Source organism: Orcinus orca, chromosome 5 (genome assembly GCF_937001465.1).
Source record: "Orcinus orca chromosome 5, mOrcOrc1.1, whole genome shotgun sequence".
In the NCBI taxonomy this organism is placed as follows: Eukaryota; Metazoa; Chordata; class Mammalia; order Artiodactyla; family Delphinidae; genus Orcinus; species Orcinus orca.
In genome coordinates this window covers 42,185,529-42,200,671 of record NC_064563.1, presented here as the reverse complement: position 1 = coordinate 42,200,671, position 15,143 = coordinate 42,185,529, and the positions used below count along the sequence as shown (strand labels likewise).

At 37.9% G+C, this 15,143-nt stretch overlaps 1 protein-coding gene across 1 annotated transcript in view; it reads left to right on the top strand.

The window, feature by feature from the left end:
* VEPH1 (ventricular zone expressed PH domain containing 1) overlaps positions 1 to 15,143 on the top strand; it is a 211,604-nt gene that overhangs the window by 154,171 nt on the left and 42,290 nt on the right. Inside the window, exons 10-11 of the mRNA XM_049709730.1 lie at positions 2,643 to 2,782; positions 5,222 to 5,356. Coding sequence (XP_049565687.1) covers positions 2,643 to 2,782; positions 5,222 to 5,356 — 275 coding nt within the window. The remainder of the gene's footprint in view (positions 1 to 2,642; positions 2,783 to 5,221; positions 5,357 to 15,143) is intronic.

Genomic DNA, 15,143 nt, shown 5'->3' with positions numbered 1-15,143 from the left:
AAAATATCTTAATAACCCAGATACACTAACCTTACCCGGAATTACCTTGAATATTCATGCCTTATGTGATTTTTTTCAGGGTGTTCCCTACTCTTAAAATGCTTGTCTCTCTCACATTTTTTCTAAGTTCAAAATCTTGGCTTAGCTTTCAAGGTCACCTCAAATATTTCCTCCACCAGGAAGCCTCACCTGGTTCCCCAAGGATGATAGCTGCTCATTGCTGTGTGTGGTCAATACTGTGTGTCCCTCCATTATCCCATGGACTTAATTTACAACTGTTGTTTATAGGTGTTTCTCCCATTTGGCTGTAAACTTCTTAAGAGCAAGGTCAGAATCATGGCTCCTCTTGGTCTCTGCACAGTGTCTGACACCCATTCATTCATCCAACACCATTTATTGCACGCCCACCATTCAATACCATGGAATGAACAGGAGGGAGAAAATTACAGAGAAAAATTAACAACTAAATGTTAATGTTGGAAAATCTTTCTAATCCAGCAAAGCTCAGAAAAAAAAAAAATGAGAAAAATATTGAAACAGATCCAGTTTACTGAAAGCATTAACAGAAGCATTATATCACAGAACTGATGTGTTTTTATCACTGGTGTATATGCTTCTAGGTAAAGGGCAAAGCTTCTATCGCTTTGCCCATTTTCCGTGATCTGGGACCCCTGTGGTTTGTGTATAGAAAGCTGGTAGGCTCAGGGCAAATAAAATAAATTGAATCAATGTTCATTTTCAAAAGAAAACATGAAAGAGCAGTAATTTAGGGGAAGGAAAAAGAGAAAAATGTTTTTTTCGTGGCAGAGGCCCGAAGTCCAATTTGGACTGGCAAGCTACTGCACAGGTTCTTACAAACGATATTTTTCCCTTTTGAAACTTTCTGTTAAAGCAAAACAAGGTGCTGTCTCAATGTATACGTTACAGCTAGATTGATTTCCAATAGAACCATTTTTTGTGTATGCGCTCTTATGGAATTCTTGGTTTCTGCCTTCTCTAGTATTGATTAATTTAAATTCAATTTTTCAATGCCAAAAAAATATTTTTAATTACCATTTTCAAAGTTTCTGATAGGGCAATTTTAAGTGGATATTGTGCTCTATTCTATTCTATGAAGTCTCTCCCTGTCAGTGGCAGGCCTCCTGGTCTTTTCCACTGACCTTTCAAGCACTCTTTATATCTCATGATCCACTCACCCACAGAATACAGAAATGATTTCTGATTTCATGCAAGATTTTGAATGCTTAAATTTCCCCCAAACAGCTAACATCATGAAAACTAGTCCTCTTTTATACCAGTGGTTCAGAATCACACAGAAAGTTATTATTTATTAAGATTTCTAAATATGTTTCTAAATTGCCCTGTGGCTTTATTGTTTGGTTTCCAATGTCGTCTTCTCTAATCTATCATTGGCCACCCTCCCTTAACTCTTCCAAACTCTTTCCCAAAAGCCTGTTATTCCTTCACACCTGAGCCCTGATGGTGCACAGATAAGCTTCCCCCGTCCCCACAATTCTCTAGGGAACCCCATGCACTCTCATGGGTTGGGACTGACTCTACCACCTTATTAGGGTTCCCATCAGCTTTTAATAAACTCTAGTCCATTTCCATTTTTAATAGTAGGGCATAATTAATCTATTTATTTTCAAAATATTTCATTTAACATGTCAGATTAATTCTGAAACAATAAATACCCCATGAGCTATCGATATGACTCTACAGATTTAAAAATTCCCAGTATGGTAGAGCCTAAAGCATCCCAACATGGCAACAGTTTGGCCGAGTTCAAATCCTCGCTCTGCCACAGATAGGGTAAACTTGAGCAATTTTTTCTGGATCCCTGAGCATCATTCATCTCTCCAGACACTCTCTTTAGAGCATCTATTGCGTGCCACGTGCCATAGTGGTGAACAAGGCAGTCACAGTGGTTCACTAAGTTGACCCTTTAATGGGCTAAGATTCCTCATACTTAAAATAGAAACAGCAACACCCATCTTGTAGGGTTGTAAAAATCAAATGGCTCCTAAACATGGCTCCTCAGCATCTCTGCTCTATGCCACCACCACCATGCTCCCCCACTTTCTTGTTCCTAAAGGATGATCTCTTTAAGTTTCCCTGCTGAAGCTCTTCAAGATGAAATAACCTTTTTGAACCAGGACAGTTCACAGGAAGCCACCCCCTGGCCAGAGTTATTCTGGGGGTTGTTTCTGGGGCCTCTGTACAACCAAGAGAACAGTGCCCCTGGTCATGGCACACCATCACTGCCCAGAAAATGCCTCGGTTTCCTTCACCCATTTGTTTATGCTTCCCAGGTTATTTCAAAGTTCCCAATCATATGGAAATGACACCTATCTCCCTTTCTATTGGTAAGAGGTTTTTTCCTCCCATGCAAGTTGCTTGGAGACTTCTCATCCATTGTTAATCAAAAGAAAAAGAGGAATAGAATACAACTTGCTTAAAGCAGCTACATTTAAATCTACATTCCATGAAATGGATCTACTCCCAAATCCATAGTTGTTTGAAGTTATTAGCTCACAGACTGAAAACTAAAGAATGTATTTCTAAAGATGTTTGTATGTTGAAGTATAAGGTGTAACTCTGGGAAGAATCTAATGTTTAATGCTGTGTGTATTTGTTTCTAGATTCTGTTAGAAGTTGTGTAGCAAAGCTGTTCTTCACTTGCTCCCTAAAGGGTCATTATTGCCTCTACAGTAAATCCAGTTTTATTCTCATCAGCCAAGAACCTCAGCCGTGGATCCAGATCATGTTCCTATTTCAGCAGGTGTGTATAATTCACATTCATCGTGGCTCCTTGATGAGAACAACTCACATTTTGATGTGAATCAAATTGTATATGAATATAAAAAACAGCATTGATTTTTCTTCCTTTTCTTGAAATAACGATCTTATTCTTCTTCTACTTTACTAATGTTTTTCAAATGGGTTTCATCTTTGGCTTTGTTCTTAACAGGTGTCAGTTTTCCGAAAACAAACCAAGAAAACTTGATTTTACTTTTGCCCCTTCAGTCTTATTTTATTGACTTAGTCTGATTATTTGTTTTTCTCTTTGAGCAAACTCACCAAAAAACATGTTTATGCTGCTTTTCTTCTTTGTTCTTTTTACTATAATGTTTCCTTTCTTCTTCCACACCTTTGATATTATGTGATCTGGATGAAGCCTGACTTTGAGGTAAATAAAAATCAAATCTTTGACATGATAGTTACAAACCCAGTGCTAGCCTTGTATGCTGGGCCAGACTCTTCCCCTTCTCTGTCAGTTTATGCCTTCATGCAGTTCTCAAATTAACAGATTCCAGTCTAAATGGACCTCTTTGGAATGAAGATTAATTAAATCAGGTCCTGCTCTTCTTTAAGTGAAAGATCATATGCTGTATAAGTTTCTGATAATAATCAAGAAATTCCCAGATGTGTCCACATTTTTTTTAGCTTTTTATTTTATATTGGAGTATAGCTGATTAACAACGTTGTGATAGTTTCAGGTGCACAGCAAAGCATGTGTGCACATTTTGGGTTTCACAATCAATCTGTTACTGCTCTTAACCTTTTTAAATCTGTGGGCAACTTACTCAGGGTATAAGATCCTCTGCCTTTTCCCACTCAGTATAAAAAGCAGCTCATCTTGAGGATAACAATAAGATTTTTCTGGGAAAAAAAATTGTTATTCACTTACTAAATAGAAACTTTGTACACAAAGACCACCTAGAGAGTCTTATAAGTCAATGTTTGGACAGTCATTGACATAGAAAATGGGATTTTACAAGGCAAAATCATTATTTTATTATACCTCACACATAAAGGATAATATATATGGTATTTTATATGTGTGTGTGTATAATTTTGTGACTTTTATGTTCTATATGTTTTTATAAAATTGTTCCCTTGAATTGAGACACTTCTCACATTCATAGATGTAACACCACAACATGTAAATAACTGTTAAACACATAATTGGTTAGTAAACATACAAACAGTTTAAATCTTCCTTTGAAAATTTTAGAACCTAGGGGCAGGACAGGAATAAAGATGCAGATGTAGAGAATGGACTTGAGGACACACGGGGAGGGGGAATCAAGCTCCACCTGGGACGAAGTGAGAGGGTAGCACTGACATGTATACAGTACCAAATGTAAAATAGATAGCTAGTGGGAAGCAGCCACATAGCACAGGGAGATCAGCTTGTGACCACCTAGAGGGGTGGGATAGGGAGGGTGGGAGGGAGATGCAAGAGGGAGGAGATATGGGGATGTATGTATATGTATATAGCTGATTCACTTTGTTATACAGCAGAAACTAACACACCATTGTAAAGCAATTATACTCCAATAAAGATGTTAAAAATTTTTTATTTTCATTGGCTTGAATGATATATATGTAAATGTGATTCTTTTTTTACATTGACAATCTCATTTTCCCAAACTGAGAATATCTTAAAGCTCTAAGAATATTCAGCCATTACACATTTTATAACCGAAAATGTTTGTGTTTCCCCAACCCCCCCACTCATACTGTTCACATCTGAGCAATTGAACAATGAACTCTTGGTTATTTCATGTCTATTCTTCATGATTTACTCTGTATAAATAAACTTGATATTTGTACTCTGTACTCTCTTGATATTTGTTTTAATTTTATACCTTAATTCTCAGATCTTTGAAAAATAAATATATATATTAATATTAACCATTTTCCAATTAAGTAACATGCTTGAGAAATGATTGAAGTAAATACTACATTACAAAGGTTAGGCATATTTATAGAGATCAATATCAACTGTCTTAAAAATCCTATTTATGGGCTTCCCTGGTGGCGCAGTGGTTGGGGGTCCGCCTGCCAATGTGGGGGACGCGGGTTTGTGCCCCGGTCTGGGAGGATCCCACATGCTGCGGGGCAGCTGGGCCCGTGGGCCATGGCCGCTGGGCCTGCACGTCCAGAACCTGTGCTCCGCAACGGGAGAAGCCACAGCGGTGAGAGGCCCGCGTACCACCAAAAAAAAAAAATCCTATTTATGTTAAATTTTCTGTTAAGAAATAAAAAACATGAAATGTACCATATGTTTGATCTTCAAGACAGTTTTCCCTGTAGCTTTATTTAAATTTAAACCATTTTTAAGTTCAGACCAAGCCTAATAGTGCTTTATAGTCAATCAAACAATAAGGACAAGAGATAACATGTCACGTTTCTCTCATTAATGCCCTTTCAGAGCCTGTTTCCTGAGCCCCTGTCTATACAGAGCCGTTCTGTGCAATTTCTCAGAGCTCTGTGGGAGAAGACCCAGGCAGAGGGTGCTCACAGCTTTGAAACAGCCATGATGGAGTCCACATTCCCACAGCAGAAGGTAAATGCTTTTTTCCTTGGACATGTTATTTTAAACCAAGATTCAAGATTAGCTTGAAACAGTTTGCCTTTTCTTGATAGTTCAGTTTTTTCCCTTCATTCCTTTATTTTCTTTTATTATTAGAAAACACTAAGTAATGATTTACATGTCATACTATAGTGGACTCAGGACCTAGAGATATCAGTAGACAAGGTCACTGCCCTTTGAGGCTCCCAGACTGACATAATACTGCCCACTCAGAGCCACACAAAAACCACACACATGGTATGGAATAGAAAACATTTTACAAAAGAAGACAGACAACTCTAGGACTGAAAAGGAAAGAGCATTGGGGAATCAAGCTCCAGCTTCTTTAGTGCTTTTCATTTCATCCTTCGATACTTCCTCTCATCACCTTGCCCTCTGCTGTCACCACAAAGAAAGGGAAGACAAGGTGAACAGGAAGGTCAGGGTGGGAAAGAGCTCTGTTGAGGCAGACAAGGATGATGTGAGACAGAGCATTTTAGGAGTGTGGAAACAGGGGCATCACTCTCAGAACACAGTTGGCCGAGATCTCCCGAGCAGGCCCTTGAACTGGGAAAGGACCAAAATGTGGAGCTATGCCTATCCAGTCAACAGAGTGTAACCAGAAGTGGACGTTCACTGCCGTGATCAGATCTGCCCATGAGAAAGGTCACAGGCCTGGCTATGGAGAGAATGATTAGAGGAAGCCTGACTGGAGACAGGAAGACTACAAAGGAAGCAACTACTGTAGTCAGGTAGGAAATGAAGGCCTGAGCTAAAGTTGGAAGTTGTAGGAAGAGGATGGATTCAAGAGCCATTAAAGAAACAGAATCAACAGGACTTGGTGCCTGATAAGGAAATTGAAAGAACCAAGGATGACTCCAGGTGCATTGTGTGGCCAATGGATGATGGCACCATCCTGAAAAAGAGAGACCACAAAGGAAGCTGATGTGGAGGTAGAAGATAAATCATTCTGGCTTACATATTTTGAGTGTGAGTGGTTTGTGTAGATAACCAGATGGTAATGGTGGTTGAATTGCCACTGTGGACCTCAGGAAGAAGGACATGACTGGAGATAATGGATTTGGGAGTCAAAGATAGCACTTGATGTCATGACAGTAGATTGGATAACTCAGGAAGAACATGGATAATGAGAATAGAGAATGGTTATTGATCTCTCCTTAGTAAATTGCCAGCTTCTGTAAGTCCTTCTCATACTCAGAGATCCTGATTATCCTTATTTTGCCTTGAAGAAAGCCCAGTAATAAGCATTGGATGCTTACTGATCAAACCAGAGATTCTGAGAGTATATGATCATGGTCTTTGTCCTTGTTTTACTATTGAGAAGGGGAACAAACATACTAATATTAAATAAACTCAAAGTACAAACAACTAGCAAATTAATCAAAAGCTGTTACATAGTGAAACATAACTCAATACCTCTTAAGTGCTGAAGGATTGTGAAAAGATGAGAAATGGGTGTGATTAATCAGAAATTTAGTTAGTATGGTCTGTAAGACACTGAAGCCACACCCAATTATTGCATCACTATTTTTTGGCTTTGGTTTAAGAATTAGACATGTAGTATTAAGAATAAAAGAAATGCCATAGTTGCATCAATGCAAAGTAGAATGGAATTCTTTGCATATTTCCTGCAAATTTTAAAGTTTTGTATCATGTTTAAAGACAATGCCTCAAATTCTTATAAATGTTTCATAGTGAACTGTAGTTTAACTAGAGGGAACTTGTAAATTAAACCTCAGCAGACTGCTTCAAGTCCTAAGAGGTTGAAAAAAAACCCCAGAACTTCGCAAACCAGTTTTGTGCATGCTCACAAGTATACTTATTCATATTTCTTCTATTTCATACCAATAAATATTCCTCTAGGGAAAAATTAACTGCAAACCAAAATGTTTTATAAATTTTTAAAACTCTATAATTTGGTTTATTCATAACTAATAGAAAAACTTTGATGTCTGGAATGTGCACTGTGTGACAAAGTTTATCAACCTGGGTATTTCTCAATCAAATTGATTTTCTACTCTCTTTATTTTATGAAGTGTTCTTCCCATGAAATTCACAATAGCTGTGAGAATGGTCCAAAGTCTGCTTTCTTTTCACCATATGTGCCAGTCTGTACATACACTAGTGATTTGAAAATGATGGGCATGTGTGTATCTGTTGCTGTGATAGAATTAATACTGCAGCCAACTGGATTCAGGTATAGAAGAAAGGAAGACACTTCTGAGAAAATGCCTAAATCTTTAGAATATAATGCTCTGGAGAGTTTGTTATTGAGAATTCATTTTAATAAAATCTTGGAATTTTAGAATTGAAAATCAACAGTAAGTTATCTATTAATTTGTAAAGTGCTTGAGGGCAAGGGATGCACTATGTTTACCATTATATTTCCAGGGTCACACAGTGCCTGGCACATGGTAGGCTCTCAATAAATGATGAGTATCAATTGAATAAGTAAATAAATCCTGTCACTTTCCAGATGTTAAAATTGGAAGCATAGGGACCTGTCGTAGGTCACCTACCTAATCAGGTGCAGAGCTAGAGCACAAGCATACACCATGGTGACATCGGGTCCACCACCAATATATCTGGGTTTTCTCTACTCTGGCTTGTAAAATTACAGTTCCCTGCCTCTTGAAGTAAGCCTTGATCAGCCAATGATATAATGAGAAGGGATATGTGTCACTCCAGGCAGACTTTTCAAAGCCAGTGTTCCATTCTCCATCTTCCCTTTCTTACCCTACCATGGGGACTGCAGAAGCAAATGTTGATATTGAGTTGTCAGAAGACGGACAAAACCTGGAACCCCAAGCTACCACATAGAGGACTGCTGCTCTGGAGAGACACCCAGACCCACCACACACTTCGCATGATGAAGGAACAATCTTCTGTTTTGTTAAAGACAGAAGTTTTGGTGTTTGTTATGGGAGTATAACCTATCTATCTTGACTACTTTTCTTAATTTTAAATAGTAATAAAAACATTTTTTAAAAACTTGGATTAATGGAAAGATATGCCCTTCTCATGGCTAGGAACACTGATTACACAAATGGAAATTTTCTCTCAAATCATAAATACAATTTATTTCCAATCATAATAGCAACAGAATTTCTTCATGGAGTTTGACAAAGTGATCCTAGATTTGAGAATAACCAAAACAGTTCTGCAAAAGAACAGAGAGGAGAAAATTTTTCTACTAGGAAATGAAAACTTATTCTAAAAGCACAATAAGATGAGGAGGTGATTATTGCTGTAGGGATAAATTAATACTAATAAGGAATAAAGAGTCCAGAGATAGTTCCAAGCATATATGGACACTTGGTAGATGATAGAAAGGAGATTTCCAATCAGTGAGGAGAAAATAAAATATTTTAAAAATAATATGGGGGACATGTGACTTTTCAGATGGAAAAGATAAAATTAGATCCCACCCAGACACTATAATAAATAAACTAACTCTAGATAAAGCTCTAAATGTAATCAATGAAACTTTACAACAAGTAGAAGAAAATACCCATAGTTGTCTTTGTGACTTCAGGATAAGAAAGAATTTAAGACATAAGTAAACAGAAATCATAAAGGAAATATGAATAGATTCGAGTATTTAAAAAGTTTAAATTTCTGTATGACAAATTACACCACAACAAAGTTAAAAGGCAAGCACAACCTGGGAGAAGTTATTTAAAATATGTGTAAGGGCCCTGAACCAAGATGGTGGAGTAGAAAGACGTGCTTTCCCTCCCTCTTGTGAGAACACCAGAATCACAACTAGCTGCTGGACAATCATCGACAGGAAGATGCTGGAACACACCAAAAAAGATACCCCACATACAAAGACAAAGGAGAAGCGACAGTGAGACAGTAGGAGGGGCGCAATCACAATAAAATCAAATCCCATAACTGCTGGGTGGGAAACTCACAGGCTGGAGAACACTTATACCACAGAAGTCCACCCACTGGAGTGACGGTTCTGAGCCCCACATCAGGCTTCCCAACCTGGGGGTCCAGCAATGGGAGGAGGAATTCCTAGAGAATCAGACTTTGAAGGCTAGTGGGATTTGATTACAGGACTTCGACAGGACTGGGAGAAACAGAGACTCCACTCTTGGAGGGCACACACAAAGTAGTGTGCACATCGGGACCCAGGGGAAGGAGCAGTGACTCCATAGGAGACTGAACCAGACCTATCTGCTAGTGTTGGAGGGTCTCCTGCAGAGGCAGGGGGTAGCTGTGGCTCACCGTGGGGACAAGGACACTGGCAGCAGAAGTTCTGGGAAGTACTCATTGGCGTGAGCCTTCCCACAGTCTGTCATTAGCCCCACCAAAGAGCCCAGGTAGCTTCCAGTGTTGGGTTGCCTCAGGCCAAACAACCAACAGGGAGGGAACCCAGCCCCACCCATCAGCAGTCAAGTGGATTAAACTTTTACTGAGCTCTGCCCACCAGAGCAACAGTCAGCTCTACCCACCACCAGTCCCTCCCATCAGGAAAATTGCACAAACCTCTTGGATAGCATCATCCACCAGAGGGCAGACAGCAGAAGCAAGAAGAACTACAATCCTGCAGCCTGTGGAAAAAAAAAAACACATTCAAAGAAAGATAGACAAGAAGAAAAGGCAGAGGGCTATGTACCAGATGAAGGAACAAGATAAAACCCCAGAAAAACAACTAAATGAAGTGGAGATAAACAACCTTCCACAAAAAGAATTCAGAATGATGATAGTGAAGATGATCCAGGACCTCGGAAAAAGAATGGAGGCAAACATCGAGAAGATGCAAGAAATGTTTAACAAAGACCTAGAAGAATTAAAGAACAAACAAACAGAGATGAACAATACAATAACTGAAATGAAAACTACACTAGAAGGAATCAATAGCAGAATAACTGAGGCAGAAGAATGGATAAGTGACCTGGAAGACAGAATGGTGGAATTCACTGCTGCAGAACAGAATAAAGAAAAAAGAATGCAAATAAATGAAGAGAGCCTAAGAGACCTCTGGGACAACTTTATTCACAAAAACATTCACATTATAGGGGTCCCAGAAGGAGAAGAGAGAGACAAAGGACCAGAGAAAATATTTGAAGATATTATAGTTGAAAACTTCCCTAACATGGAAAAGAAAATAGCCACCCAAGTCCACGAAGCACAGAGAGTCCCATACAGGATAAACCCAAGGAGAAACACGCTGAGACACATAGTAATCAAACTGGCAAAAATTAAAGACAAAGAAAAAGTATTGAAAGCAGCAAGGGAAAAATGACAAATAACATGCAACGGAACTCCCATAAGGTTAACAGCTGATTTCTCAGCAGAAACTCTACAAGCCAGAAGGGAGTGGCATAGTATACTTAAAGTGATGAAAGGGAAGAAGCTAAAACCAAGATGCCTCTACCCGGCAAGGATCTCATACAGATTCGATGGAGAAATCAACAGCTTTACAGTTAAGCAAAAGTTAAGAGAATTCAGCACCACCAAACCAGCTCTACAACAAATGCTGAAGGAACTTCTCTATGTGGGAAACACAAGAGAAGAAAAGGACCTACAAAAACAAACCCAAAACAATTACGAAAATGGTCATAGGAACATACATATTGATAATTACCTTAAACGTGAATGGATTAAATGCTCCAACCAAAAGACACAGGCTTGCTGAATGGATACAAAAAAAGGCCCATCCATATTCCATCTACAAGAGACCCATTTCAGACCTAGAGACACATACAGACTGAAAGTGAGGGGATGGAAAAAGGTATTCCATGCAAATGGAAATCAAAAGAAAGCTGGAGTAGCAATACTCATATCAGATAAAATAGACTTTAAAGTAAAGAATGTTACAAGAGACAAGGAAGGACACTACATAATGACCAAGGGATCAATCCAAGAAGAAGGTATAACAATTATAAATATATATGCACCCAACATAGGAGCACCTCAATACATAAGGCAACTGCTAACAGCTATAAAAGAGGAAATCGACAGTAATGCAATAATAGTGGGGGACTTTAAAACCTCACTTACACCAATGGACAGATCATCCAAAATGAAAATAAATAAGGAAACAGAAGCCTAAATGACACAATAGGCCAGATAGATTTAATTGATATTTATAGGACATGCCATCCAAAAACAGCAGATTACACTTTCTTCTGAAGTGCACACGGAACATTCTCCAGGATAGATCACATCTTGGGTCACAAATCAAGCCTCAGAAAATTTAAGAAAATTGAAATCATATCAAGCATCTTTTCTGACTACAACGCTATGAGATTAGAAATGAATTACAGGGAAAAAAACGTAAAAAACACAAACACATGGAGGCTAACAATATGTTACTATATAGCCAAGATATCACTGAAGAAATCAAAGAGGAGATCAAAAAGTACCTAGAGACAAATGACAATGAAAACACGACAATCCAAAACCTATGGTATGCAGAAAAAGCAGTTCTAAGAGGGAAGTTTATAGCTATGCAAGCCTACCTCAAGAAACAAGAAAAATCTCAAATAAACAATCTAACCTTACATCTAAAGGAACTAGAGAAAGAAAAACAAACAAAACCCAAAGTTAGCAGAAGGAAAGAAATCATAAAGATCGGAGCAGAAATAAATGAAATAGAAACAAAGAAAACAATAGCAAAGATCAATACAACTAAAAGCTGGTTCTTTGAGAAGATAAACAAAATTGATAAACCATTAGCCAGATTCATCAAGAAAACGAGGGAGAGGACTCAAATCAATAAAATTAGAAATGAAAATGGAGAAGTTACAACAAACACCACGGAAATAGAAAGCATCCTAAGAGACTACTACAAGTAACTCTATGCCAATAAAATGGACAACCTGGAAGAAATTGTCAAATTCTTAGAAAGGTATAACCTTCCAAGACTGAACCAGGAAAAAATAGAAAATATGAACAGACCAATCACAAGTAATGAAATTGAAACTGTGATTAAAAACCTTCCAACAAACAAAAGTCTAGGACCAGATGGCTTCACAGGTGAATTCTATCAAACATTTAGAGAAGAGCTAACACCCATCCTTCTCAAACTCTTCCAAAAAATTGCAGAGGAAAGAACACTCCCAAATTCATTCTATGAGGCCACCATCACACTGATACTAAAACCAGACAACTACAATAAAGGAAAATTACAGACCAATATCACTGATGAATATAGATGCAAAAATCCTCAACAAAATACTAGCAAACAGAATCCAACAACACATTGAAAAGATCATACACCATGATCAAGTGGGATTTATCCCAGGGATGCAAGGATTCTTCAATATACGCAAATCAATCAATGTGATACTCCATATTAACAAATTGAAGAGTAAAAACCATATGATCATCGCAATAGATGCAGAAAATGCTTTTGACAAAATTCAACACCAATTTATGATAAAAACTCTCCAGAAAGTGGGCATAGAGGGAACCTAACTCAACCTAATAATGCTATATATGACAAGCCCACAGCAAACATCATTCTCAGTGGTGACAAACTGAAAGCATTTCCTCTAAGATCAGGAACAAGACAAGGATGTCCACTCTCACCACTGTTATTCAACATAGTTTTGGAAGTCCTAGCCGCAGCAATCAGAGAAGAAAAAGAAATAAAAGGAATACAAATTGGAAAAGAAGTAAAACTGTCACTGTTTGCAGATGACATGATACTATACATAGAGAATCGTAAAAATGCCACCATAAAACTACTAAAGGTAATCAATGAATTTGGTAAAGTTGCAGGATACAAAATTAATGCACAGAAATCTCTTGCATTCCTATCCACTAATGATGAAATATCTGAAAGAGAAATTAAGGAAACACTTCCATTTATGATTGCAACAAAAAGAATAAAATACCTAGGAATAAACCTACCTAGGGAGAGAGAAGGCCTGTATGCAGAAAACTATAAGACACTAATGAAAGAAATTAAAGGTGATACCAACCGATGGAGAGATATACCATGTTCTTGGATTGGAAGAATCAATACTGTGAAAATGACTATACTACCCAAAGCAATCTACAGATTCAATGCAATCCCTATCAAATTACCAATGGCATTTTTTATAGAACTAGAACAAAAAATCTTAAAATTTTTAGTAGACACAAAAGACCCCGAATAGCCAAAGCAGCCTTGAGGGAAAACTCCAGAGCTGGAGGAATCAGACTTCCTGACTTCAGACTATACTACAAAGCTACAGTAATCAAGACAATATGGTACTGGCACAAAAACAGAAACAGATCAATGGAACAAGATAGAAAGCCCAGAGATAAACCCACGCACCTATGATCAACTAATCTATGACAAAGGAGGCAAGGATATACAATGGAGAAAAGACAGTGTCTTCAATAAGTGGTGCTGGGAAAACTGGACAGCTACATGTAAAAGAATGAAATTAGAACACTCCCTAACACCATACATAAAAATATAAACTCAAAATGGATTAGAGACCTAAATATAAGACTGGACACTATAGAACTCTTAGAGGAAAACATAGGAAGAACACTCTTTGACATAAATCACAGGAAGATCTTTTTTGACCCACCTCCTGGAGTAATAAAAACAAAAATAAACAAATGGGATCTAATGAAACTTAAACGCTTTTGCACAGCAAAGGAGACCATAAACAAGACGAAGAGACAACCCTCAGAATGGGAGAAAATATTTGCAAACAAATCAACAGACAAAGGATTAATCTCCAAAATATATAAACAGCTCATGCAGCTCAATAGTAAAAAAACAAACAGCCCAATCCAAAAATGGGCTGAAGACCTAAATAGACATTTCTCCAAAGAAGACATACAGATGGCCAAGAACCACATGAAAAGCTGCTCAACATCACTAATCATTAGAGAATTTCAAATCAAAACTACAATGAGGTATCACCTCACACCAGTTAGAATGGGCATCATCAGAAAATCTACAAGCAACAAATGCTGGAGAGGGTGTGGAGAAAAGGGAACCCTTTTGCACTGTTGGTGGGAATGTAAATTGATACAGCCACTATGGAGAACAGTATGGAGGTTCCTTAAAAAACTAAAAATAGAATTACCATATGATCCAGCAATCCCATTACTGGGCATATACCCAGAGAAAACCATAATTCAAAAAGACCTATGCACTCCAGTGTTCACTGCAGCACTGTTTACAATAGCCAGGACATGGAAGCAACCTAAATGCCCATCGACAGACGAATGGATAAAGAAGATGTGGTACATATATACAATGGAATGTTTCTCAGCCATAAAAAGGAACAACATTGGGTCATTTGTAGAGACATGGATGGATCTAGCGACTGTTATACAGAGTGAAGTAAATCAGAAAGAGAAAAACAAATATCGTATATTAACACATGTATGTGGAACCTAGAAAAATGGTACAAATGAACCGGTTTCCATGGCAGAAGTTGAGACACAGATGTAGAGAACAAATATATGGACACCGAGGGGGGAAAGCTGTGAGGGGGTGGTGGTGGGATGAATTGGGAGATTGGGATTGACATGTATACACTGATGTGTATAAAATTGATGACTAATAAGAACCTACTGTATAAAAAATGAATTAAATAAAATTTAAAAATTAAAATAAATAAATAAATAAAATAAAATATGTGTAACACACAAAACTCTCCTACACATCAACAAGGAAGAGACAAACAACCCAAGAGAAAACTGGGCAAAGAACATGAACAGAAAATTCACTGAACAAAAACTCAAGTCGCCAAAACACCTAAGAAAGGATGTTTAGACTCACTAAAAATCA